At 32.7% G+C, this 12468-nt stretch overlaps 1 protein-coding gene across 8 annotated transcripts in view; it reads right to left on the bottom strand.

The window, feature by feature from the left end:
- Positions 1–2350: 2350 nt before the first annotated feature.
- The window catches only part of OCIAD1 (OCIA domain containing 1), a 30553-nt gene continuing 20435 nt past the window's right edge, over positions 2351–12468 (bottom strand). For all 8 annotated transcript variants that reach the window (XM_001364170.5, XM_016423262.2, XM_056802596.1 and 5 more), the window contains 2 exons: positions 6478–6633; positions 2351–2892 (listed from right to left, as the gene is read on the bottom strand). In XM_001364170.5, the coding sequence (XP_001364207.1) occupies positions 2855–2892; positions 6478–6633 (194 nt within the window). In that variant the 3' untranslated portion in view covers positions 2351–2854. The remainder of the gene's footprint in view (positions 2893–6477; positions 6634–12468) is intronic.

Below are 12468 nucleotides of genomic sequence, written 5' to 3'. Positions count from 1 at the left end.
TACTTTTTTTATTTGTTAGAAGGAAGAGGGATATATTCAGAAACTAAGGTAATACAAAATAGGTAAAAATAAAATCAATAATCAATAAAACAAAATGAGGATTTTGGACTAAATGTCTACAATAGTATGGTGCTGGATTTAGCACTAGAAGATGTTTGCATCCCAGCTCCACTACTCCACCTCTATAAGATCATGGTCAAATCAATTCACTGCTCTAGACCTTCATTTTCTCATCTTGTAAAATAAGAGGGTTAAGCTAGATGACTTTTAAGGTTCCTTTTACTTTCAAATTCGATGATTTAACTGATTCAATCTTGACATTGAAAATGTTGTAATCTTACATGTGACAGAAGTGGAATTACTAGTTGACCACTCTTTCTAAAACTTTGGCAAGAGGTAAGATGTAGTGGTAGCTTGAGTTAAGTCAAGTTAAAATCATTTTTTAGGACAGGGAAACCCTGATCATGCTTGTAAGCAGAGTAATAGTAGAGAGATGGAAAATAAGAGAAAGAAATGATCTATAGACCACCCTCAAGCATATAGAGAATTAAGGGCATAAGTACAAGGGGGATAGCCTTGATAGGAGAGTCACCAAAGGAAAAGACAAGACAGATGGAAATGAAGATTTTAAGGTATAAAGAAGGAAAAACGAAGGAGCTGGAAATAGTGAAATTTCTCAGTAAAGTAGGTCATCATCTAAGTAATAAGAGTGAGGTGAAGTTACGAGTTTCAGGATGGAAGTTTAGAAAGGCCCAAATGAATAAGGGGAAAGGGAGTCAAACCAATATAAGATATTGTCTGGACCTGATTGGAAAATCAAAAATCAGAAGAAAATGCAATAATGTTTTTTGTTGTTGTTTTTAAAGTAATGGTCCAAATGAACTTCTCTTACTCCTCCACTTCTCACACACACACACACACACACACACACACACACACACAAACTTGTGGGGGAAAAGTAGATCTTACTTCATCTATATATGCCAAGGTCAACTACATTGGACAAATAACAAACTATATTTTGCCTTGAATGATCCCATACAATATAATCATCCTGTTGAGAAAAGAAAGTATAATTCCAACTTGAGATAACCATAGCATAGCCTATCTCACACAAGCCTTGTGATGGCAGGAATGAATACAATCACTTTTAAAAATTGCTAGTCATGATAGAAAAAGGAGTAGAATGAGTTAAAGATGACTTCACTCATTTTTCATCCTTACCTTATTTTTTTTTACTTAGATTCTATAAGAAAAATTAAAATTGATGCCAAATGGGTATTCCATACACATTAGAAAAGAATCATATTTATTTAATAATAAAAGACTTACCATGCCTAGCATTAAAGAATAAGTGGGAGATTGACCCTTGGCCAAAAAATTAATGCTAAGAAGGGATAGAGTATAACCTAGAGTACTACCCAATATTCATTCTCATTCAAAAGAAAACCTCCTCAAAGCTGGGCATGAGGTAAGTGGACTTCCAAGAATCTCAGGCCACCTAGTTGAGCCAGTTAATTCTAAAACTAAGTTTTCAACAAATACATCTGAAATTGCCTACACATTTTTCCGTGTCATCAAAGTTTGGGGGTTATTTCCCAGTCCCTCCAATTTTTCCGTGTCATCAAAGTTTGGGGGTTATTTCCCAGTCCCTCCAAACACTATAGATAGGATCCCTGAAAGATTTCTCAATTAAGCTTTGCGCTGAAATGCATCAGCTTTTTTCCTTTGTTGTCATTACTACTGAAACATTTTAGCAAAAATCGAAAGTTGTACCTTGCTATGTACTTAAACATTATCAATAATAAGATGTGGTGAAACCCTAAGCACATTTTTATCTGCCCTGAAACAGGATCACAAATTAAGTTTACAGTGAAGAAGAGTGTGCCAAATTATTGTTCTCAAAGGACTTGTAAAAGACAGAGGGTTTTACTTTAGAAATATGCTTGCTTGGCCTTTTTTTTTTTTAAACCATTTCCTTCCAATATACTGCATACAGTGTTGTCAAAGCAGTCATCTAATGATGAGACACATTTACTCTTAAAATTATTATAAATGTTCTAAGATCAAGGGAGGTAGCTTTCAGGTCATCTAGTCAAACTCTGTCATTTTATAGATAAGGAAATTGAGGCCTTTAAAGAGGATATGATTTCCCCAAGGCCATATAAGGGATCCAGCTGGTATTTCAACCCAGGTCCTCACTTCAAATTCACTTGTCTTTCTTACCTAAAATAGATAACCAGAATTTCTCTTTCCTATCCTAGTGTAACTCTACCTGCTTATAAATGTACTCAGAAGTTCACTATAAACTAGAAAGACAGAACCATATATTCAATAAATACAGAAGTGGTTGCATATTGCTTTCAACTTTAATTGACAAGATATACACAAAGACATGGCAATCCTTTTAGGAAAAGAAAGCAAATTTTTCACATGGGACTTTAACATTTAACATTTTGGTTGCTTTGCCCATATGTGCACAAACACACATATAGTACTTTATCTGTGTATGCCCATTCCAGTGCATCAGTCTTTTGATGATACTTTGAGAGTAGTTTAACCAATTTTTGTAGAGGATTTTTTAAACTCTATAAAATCACAATCCAATGCCTTCATTCATCTAGTTTCCCAAGCTGTGTACACTGATACAATATTAACCTTAAAATCCATAATTAATATTAAACCTCCTGTTAAGCCACACTACTAAAACCCACATTTCTTCTTTTAAATATGCTTATGGAGACTGCTTCTGCACTTTCTTGTAGATGCTCATGACCACCTAGATGATGCTGGTTAGCTGAAATTCTCTTCAGTAGATTCAATACAAACTCTCTTCAGTAGACAACACAATTTTTCACTCATCCCAAGTATCTCCATATTGGTTTACTTTCCCTAGGGAATTAAGGACACAAATGAGACTTCTAAATAAAGAATTATAATTTAACAGTACCATTTTAAAGTTTGCTAACAAAGAAAAGTCATTTCTTTCTCTTTTGTCCAGAAGCACAAAAAATTAGCAATTGTATTTAATATTGACATAAAATAAAATGTTTCATTACAATCTTAACTTGCCAATGAGCTTCATTCCAAAAGTTTTTTAAGTCATTTGTTTGAAATGAAAAAAAAAAATATTTTCACACAGAAACAATGTCAGAAGGATAAGGTTAGGTTTTCAATCATAAAAGTCTGCTTAACTTATAATGTAGGCAACATAATAGAATGGAAAGAACACTGAATTTAGACTCAGAGGAACCAAGTTCAAATATTAGTTCTGTGACTTTGGGTAAATTTCACCTTCCCTATGCCCATGTTCTTCCATATATAAAACAAGGAGGCTAGAGGATGATCTCATATGTATTCATGTGGTCTTCCCTAAAATGAACTGTATGTTCTTTGAAAACAAGAAGTATTTCCTTTTTGTTCCTGCTTCCCTAGAAAATAAGTGAATGCTTAAAAATGACTGTTGATGTGAGTAGCTAAATGGCATTAGCTGAGTGCTAGACTTGGGAATAAGGAAGAACTGAATTCAAATCCTTCCTTAAACACTAGCTTTGTTACCCTAGGCAAGCCACTTAACCTCATCAATTTCCTCATCTGGAAAATTAGAAGATTGGTCTCAATGGCTCCTAAAGTCCCCTTCCATCTCTAAATCTATGGTCCTATGACTGACATGATTCTAAGCTATAGCATTAATTATATTTCTTCTCTAATTGGATTCCCCAAAGTGGAAGGTAAGAGGCCATATTCAATATCAAATATTATTCAAGAAAAAGTATCATTTTCAATGATTATCAAAGTAGTTTAGTAAATAGGATAGTGAGATAAAAAATAATGAAAAAAGATGAACTTTTGAAATGGCTAGCATACTCATATACCATATATCAATATTTTTATTACTCAGTCTTACGTCTCCAACAGACTGTATTATTACAATATGTACTACAAAACCACAGCTATTTTTGTTATCAATACATACGTATATCATTATACTAGTAACTGAAATCAAATACTTTTTAAAAAGATAAGTGTATTTCACTTCACACAAGAGTCCTCACACAACAGATAATATTACTGATAATGTTACACAAAAATGTATTTTTAAAAATTATAATGAAATGTATTATGAACCTTACTATTTAAAATAATTTAATCCTCTTGCAAAGTGAGGAATCCTTTTGTAATGTGAATTATCACTTCCTAATTTATCTGTTTTACAAATCTGGCTAGTGCCTTGCACATATATATATAAAACACCAACAAACATTAGTTGAATTGAATAATATATAACTGTCTTAACTGGGGGCAAAAGCCTGTACTTAGAAAAAAAATTAAACTATTTAAAGTCATGTTGTATAAAATTCACATTATTACATCCTCTTTTGAATAGTATTACTATATAATGCCACTATATGGTAATCTTATTTCAAACTAATAAATCATTATTAGTTTAAAATAAATGATAGTTTTAAAGAACTAATGGAAACCATAAGTACTGATGTTTTATAACTGTTTAGAATTCTCTGCTGTAACATGTTGTTTGCCCATAAAGAAATGAATCTTAAGTTCAGGGCCAAGAACTTCTTCCTTCCTTTCTTTAATTTATAAAACAGAATAGTAATCTTTTGAAAACAATGACACATCCTTTTAAATTCCACAACTTAAAAAACACTGAATTCTACACTGTGAAAACAATTCAAGAAAATAGCAATGTCATTCTATTTGGAGAGAACAATGCTATTTAAAGTCTGCCCCAAAGAAGGACTAACTTGTTTTGATCAGAATATTTGATTGTTTTGTGTGCTTTGTACAATGCCCAGTTGCTAGAACAAGAATTAATGGCAAAAATAACAGAACTCCAAGTTTGTCCTACTGTGTCTAAAATGAAGAGCTAGATAACATCTAAGTAATAGAGATTGTAGTTTTAGTAGATCTTTTAAAAAGATCTGCATTCAAATGGATCCAGAAAAGTCCTGTCCATTTATACTTCTCCATTGCACTGAAACTGCTCAAAACACTTTTAGAATTCCAATCAAACTGATTATTTTATAGCCATGACCTGGCTATGCCCAGTGTTATCACCCACCTCAGCCAGGCTTAACTAGGAATGAGCTCTTTTTTAAAAATCACATTCACTCAAAGGATAACCACCTCTAGAGAATGTGCTAGGGGTTCTTAAAATGCTTTACACAATAGCAACAATGAACTCCTTCAATCTCCCTCTGGACAAAATGGCATCTCTCTATTTACCCTTTCCAGCAGTGGTCATCCCCCTTGACTCACTACTCAAGATAGAGGAATCAAAATACGCCCATATCCAATCTGTTGCCAAGGCTTGTTGATTCTACTTCATAAAACCTCTGGTATATGCCATCTTCTTTCTACTGACATTGTCTCTACCCTAGTACAGGCCACTTCACTTCATACCTGCTTATTATAAGAGCCTTCTGGGTAGTCTTCCTGCCTTAAATCTATCCTCACATCAGGCCACCCTCTACTTTAGCTATGAAAATATATAATCTTCTTTAAGTGTAGATGTGACCACATATGTCATCCCATTAAATTCTGTTTCTAACTTTTAATGCCTTCTATAAACTGGGTCCTTCTTATGTTTCTAGTCTACTTACACTTTGTTCCTTTCCACATACTATATGATCCAGTGATACAGGTGTCTTGTTCTATCACAAGACACTGTATATCCCATATTTTCACTGGTTGTCTGTCCTCCATGCCTGGAATTCTCTCCCTCTTCATCTTTGACTCCTGACTTCCTCCAAGTCTCAGCTTTTTGCAAAGCTTTTTCCAGTCCCCTTTAATGTTTCTATCTTTCCTCTACTTTATCCTATGTACATATCCTGTGTGTACAGAGTTGTTTATATGTTGTCTCCTCCCATAGGATGTCAGCTCTTTGAGGGCAGGAATTGTTTTTGCTGCCTATTCTTTCTGGCACATAGCACAACAGGCAACAAATGTTTGTTGAAATAAGCATGTGGATTCCTACAGTGATTATGTTGAAGAAGATAACTGTCATTTGTATTTCTAATATGGTATAGACATGTAATTTCTACAGTTGTGGGAAATTTCCTTGGTACAAATCAATAGCTCATTTGTAACATATTTGTACACAGTTGTCTAGAATACCAAGAGTTTACTTGCCAATAGTCATCCTAACTCCTAGGGGACCACTATCTGCTCTGCTATATACTGTTGCTCAAATTCTGATATGCTTGTCAGAAAATATTATTTCTGAGACAATATCTAATCTTCATAAGTAATTTGAGTAAAAATGCAATGAAACTTGGGATTCTAAGAGCTATTAAATTCTAACACAGCTAAATTCTAATTTAAATTAAATATTCACAATTTTGAAAATTTAAATTTAACTAGAATCTGTAGTTTAATTTTTAAGAAAATAAAAAAATAAGACTGTAGTGGAACTAACACTGGAACTGATGATGACTACATAATAAGCTACCATACCTTGTTTTTTTGGTGTTCTTTCCTGTATAGGCTTAAGTGGGGTGTCACTTTTTTGTGACAAGGCAACTTCATATGTTTCTCTGTTCTTATTCCTTAATTCTTCATATGTAACAACTTTTTTCTTAGAAAGATTTTCTTCTATGCTTGTATCAGGTCCTAAAACAATGAAAGGAGATAAATTACCATTGAAAGTATGGTATAAATGCAATGCAATTCAAATGACAAATCCTGTTTGATCATATATTACAGCAAATAAACAGTTCAATTTTTTCCTGCCAGTTTTTCAAAACATATCCTATTTTTTTTAAAGCAACTAGGAGGAAAATCAGTTCCTCTATCACTTTAAGACTATTTAAGCTTACCTCAAAACATAAAGCCAAAGTATGAAACTGCTACAGATTAAATCTGGCAAGAAAAAGTATGCTGTATATTACACAGAAGATACTCATTTAAACTCTTTTTTAAATGATATGAACTAAAAAAGTATTGACTATATATTGAACTGAAGATAAAGTATGATTTATCAAAAAAAAATGAGCTAAAGCATAATCATACTAAGTTTGCATTTATACACATCTATTCACATTTATTGCTACTTAGCCCATGTATATTTAACTGCCATCAATTTTAGATAAGCAACTAGTATTTACTATGTATGTATTGGAAATATAATGTACAACTTTTAAAGATGAAAAAGTTTATATATGAGAGTAATTAGGTCTGCTTTAGATTACTAAAGCCAAGTGAGAATTTATAATTTTAGAATTTCTGGTCCATAGCCAAGTCTAATAAGGAATTTATACTTATACATTTTATGTGTATTATATGCACATATACATATATATTATGCATGTATATATTTAAAATAATGCCAACTTTGAGAATGGTTCTTCTTAAAGAAATTAAACTTTTTCCTATTTACTTCATTACAAAATATATGTCTAAGATAAGGCAGAACCACAAAGAGGTGTCATCTAACTTCTTATTTTTATCAGGAAATCTGCAAAATGATTCAAGAGTAAAAGCCAAATTTTATAATTTTACCTCCCCTTAGTGGATGAAAAAACGAGCACTAGATATACATTATCCCAAAGATAGTAATTTAAAAGAAGTAAAAGTGGTTACAATTATTAACAGCAAAGGCAGTATAGACAATGAGGAAATATCAGTACTCAACATGTATGCACCAAATGGCATAGCATCCAAATTTCTAAAGGAGAAACTAGTGGAGCTCAAGGATGAAATAGACAGAAAAACTATACTAGTGGGAGAACTGAACCTTACTCTATCTGAACTAGATAAATCAAACCAAAAAATAAAAAAGAAAGAGGTAAGAAAAGTGAATAAAATTTTTGAAAAATTAGAGTTATATATGTGTGGAGAAAAATAGGGACGAAAAGGAATATACCTTCTTTTCTGCAGCACATGGTACATTCACAAAAATTGACCATGTATTAGGACATAAAAACATTGCAAACAAGTGCAAAAGAGCAGAAATAATAAATGCAACCTTCTCAGATCACAATGCAATGAAAATAATAATCAGTAAGGGTATGTGGTGAGGTAAATAAAAAATTAATTGGAATTTAAACAATATGATTCTCCAAAACCAGTTAAAGAGCAAATCATAGAAACAATTAATCATCTCATTGGAGAAAATGACAATAATGAGACATCCTTTCAAAACCTATGGGATACAGCCAAAGCAGTAGTCAGGGAGAAATTTATATCCTTGAGTTCATATATTAACAAACTAGAGAGGGCAGAGGTCAATGAATTGGGCATGCAAATTAAAAAACTAGAAAGTGAACAAATTAAAAATCCTCAGATGAAGACTAAATTAGAGATTCTAAAAATCAAAGGAGAAATTAATAAATTTGAAAGTCAAAGAACTATTGAACTAATAAATAAGACTAGAAGTTGGTACTTTGAAAAAAACAAATAAAATAGACAAGGTACTGGTCAATTTAACTAAAAACAGGAAAGAAGAAAACCAAATTGACAGTATCCAAGATGAAAAGGGAGACCTCACCTCTAATGAAGAGGAAATTAAGGAAATCATTAAAAACTATTATGACCAACTATATGGCAACAAATATGGCAATCTAGGTAATATGGATGAATATTTACAAAAATATAAATTGCCTAGACTAACAGAGGAAGAAATAGATTACCTAAATAACCTTATATCAGAAAAGTAAATTGAACAAGCCATCAAAGAACTCCCTAAGAAAAAATCCCCAGGTTCAGATGGATTCACAAATGAATTCTATCAAACATTCAAAGAACAATTAATCCCAATATTATACAAACTATTTGACAGAACAAGCAAAGAAGGAGTTCTACCAAATTCATTTTATGACACAAACATGGTACTGATCCCAAAGCCAGGCAGGTCAAAAACAGAGAAAGAAAACTATAGACCAATGTCCCTAATGAATATAGATGCAAAAATCTTAAATAGGATACTAGCAAAAAGACTCCAGCAAGTGATAGAGGGGTTATTCACTATGACCAGAAAGGATTCATATCAGGAATGCAAGGATGGTTCAATATTAGGAAAACCATCCACATAATTGACCATATTAACAAGCAAACTGACAAAAATCTCATGATTATCTCAATAGATGCAGAAAAAGCCTTTGACAAAATACAACACCCATTCCTATTGAAAACACTAGAAAGCATAGGAATAGAAGGGCTTTTCCTAAAAATAATAAACAATATATATCTAAAACCATCAGCAAACATCATCTGCAATGGGGATAAACTAGAAGCCTTCCCAATAAGATCGGGAGTGAAACAAGGATGCCCATTATCACCTCTATTATTTAACATTGTACTAGAAACACTACCTGTAGCAATTAGAGAAGAAATAGAAATTGAAGGTATTAAAATAGGCAATGAGGAGACCAAGCTATCACTCTTTGCAGATGATATGATAGTCTACTTAAAGAGTCCCAGAGAATCAACCAAAAAGCTAGTTGAAATGACCAACAACTTTAGCAAAGTTGCAGCATACAAAATAAACCCACATAAGTCATCAGCATTTCTATATATCTCCAAAACATCTCAGCAGTAAGAATTAGAAAGAGAAATTCCATTTGAAATCACCTTAGACAATATAAAATACTTAGGAATCTATCTGCTGAGACAAACACAGGAACTATATGAACACAACTACAAAACACTCTCCACACAATTAAAACTAGATCTAAACAATTGGAAAAACTGATTGCTCAAGAGTAGGATGAGCTAACATAATAAAAATGACAATCCTACCCAAATTAATTTACTTATTTAGTGCCATATCCATTGAACTACCAAAAAACTTTTTTACTGAATTAGAAAAAACCATAACAAAGTTCATTTGGAAGAACAAAAGATCAAGGAAAAAAGATGCAAAGGAAGGAGGACTTGCAGTCCCAGATCCCAAACTATACTATAAAGCAGTGGTCATCAAAATAATTTGGTACTGGCTAAGAGACAGAAAGGAGGATCAGTGGAATAGACTTGGGGTAAATGACCTCAGCAAGACAGTCTATGATAAGCCCAAAGATCCCAGCTTTTTAGACCAAAATCCACTATTTGATAAAAACAGCTGGGAAAAATGGAAGACAGTATGGGAGAGATTAGGTTTGGATCAACATCTCACACCCTATACCAAGATAAACTCAGAATGGGTAAATGACCTGAATATAAAGAAGGAAACTATAAGCAAATTAGGCGAACACAGAATAGCATACATGTCAGATCTTTGGGAAAGGAAAGACTTTAAAACCAAGCAAGAGTTAGAAAAAAATCACAAAATATAAAATCAATAATTTTGATTACATCAAAATAAAAAGGTTTTGTACAAACAAAACTAATGCATCCAAAATTAGAAGGGAAGCAACAAATTGGAAAACAATCTTCATAACAAAAACTTCTGACAAAGGTCTAATTACCCAAATTTATAAAGAACTAAACCAATTGTAAAAAAAAAAATCAAGCCATTCTCCAATTGATAAATGGGCAAGGGACATGAATAGGCAATTTTCAGTCAAAGAAATCAAAACCATTAATAAGCACATGAAAAAGTGTTCTAAATCTCTTATAATCAGAGAAATGCAAATCAAAACAATTCTGAGGTATCACCTCACACCTAGCAGATTGTCTAACATGACAGCTATGGAAATAATAAATGTTGGAGGGGATGTGGCAAAGTTGGGACATTAATTTATTGCTGGTGGAGTTGTGAAATAATCCAATCATTCTGGAGGGCAATTTGGAACTATGCCCAAAGGGCACTAAAAGACTGTCTGCTCTTTGATCCAGCCATAGCACTGCTGTGTTTGTACCCCAAAGAGATAATAAGGAAAAAGACATGTACAAGAATATTCATAGCTGCGCTCTTTGTGGTGGCAAAAAATTGGAAAATGAGGGGATGCCCTTCAATTGGGGAATGGCTGAGCAAATTGTGGTACATGTTGGTGATGGAATATTATTGTGCTCAACGGAATAATAAAGTGGAAGAATTCCATGGGAACTGGAACAACCTCCAGGAATTGATGCAGAGTGAGAGGAGCAGAACCAAGAGAACATTGTACACAAAGACCGATACACTAAGGTACAATCAAATGTAATGGACTTCTCCATTGGTGGCCATGCAGTGATCCTGAACAACTTGGAGAAATTTATGAGAAAAACTACTATCCACATTCAGAGGAAAAACTGTGGAAGTAGAAACACAGAAGAAAAACAGTTACTTGAATACATGGGTCGAGGGGATATGGCTTGGAAGGTAGACTGTAAATGAACATCCTAATGCAAACACCAGCAACATGGAAATAGGTTCTGATCGAGGACACATGTAATACCCAATGAAATTGCATGTCAGCTGCAGGAAGGGTAGGGAGGGAAGGAAATAATGTGATTCTTGTAACCAAGGAATAATGTTCTAAATTGACTAAATAAATTAATTAAAAAAAAACAATTATTAACAGTATAAAAATAAACCTGGCACTGTACCTCTAAGATTCCCTTAGGGAAAAAACAAAATTGTTCATCAAAAAACAAGGGGGAAAGTCTGTAAGTATTTTTACAGAACATTTTTGTTACCAAAATTACACATTGCAGATAATCTAATATTCAGAGTTTCAGATCTCAAGTGAGATTACTAGAAGATAACACTCTCCTCTACAGAAACAGGAAGTTTGGAGGAGAGGACAGAAAAAAAATATAATCCATTCCATTTCTGACATGGGATCAGGAGATCATGGACTTAAGGTTGCATGTGACCTTTCAGGTCATCCATTCTAACCTTCATTCAAAATGATTCTTCCTAAATAAAATACAATACTTCTGCTCACTCATCAAACTGTTTCTTTCAAAGAACTCATATTTACACTGCATAATACAAAATTTTTTTTCAGAAATAGTTTAGGAAATGTTTATGTTAGCCTACTTATAAAATGTTCTTCAACATGTAACAATATATTTCTCAAGTACTTTATAATTAGAAAAATATGGAAATGTAGGGCTAGAATTCATGAGAGAAAAATTGAGGCTAACTAGATAGATTAGGAATTATAGGCATAGAGATGATTATTGAATCTATAAAAACTGACAAAATTATCAAAGGGGAAAGTGTAGAGAAAAATAGAAGATTCAAAAATTTTAAAACCTAAATGACTACCAATGTCAGGAAAGAAAAACAATGAGAAACATTGGTTATGTAAAAACAAAACACTAATACAATTTTTAAAAGAAAAGTTCAGGACCAACAAAGTAGATCAATGAGTAATTTTTTGCAGTAATAAAAGCTTAAGAAAGATTACCTAATAAAATTCTAGCACATATGCTATAATGCTTTTGGAAGCTCAAAAATTATGAGGAAGGTTAGAAAAATATGTAGAATTAGAATATTTATGCAGTAAATTTCTTGCTAAAACTAAAATCAATCTGGAAACTTCTATCAAATAGTAGTAATAATGTGCTACATACCTCTAA

Source organism: Monodelphis domestica, chromosome 6 (assembly GCF_027887165.1).
Source record: "Monodelphis domestica isolate mMonDom1 chromosome 6, mMonDom1.pri, whole genome shotgun sequence".
NCBI lineage: Eukaryota > Metazoa > Chordata > Mammalia > Didelphimorphia > Didelphidae > Monodelphis > Monodelphis domestica.
This window is presented reverse-complemented; position numbering and strand designations above follow the sequence as displayed.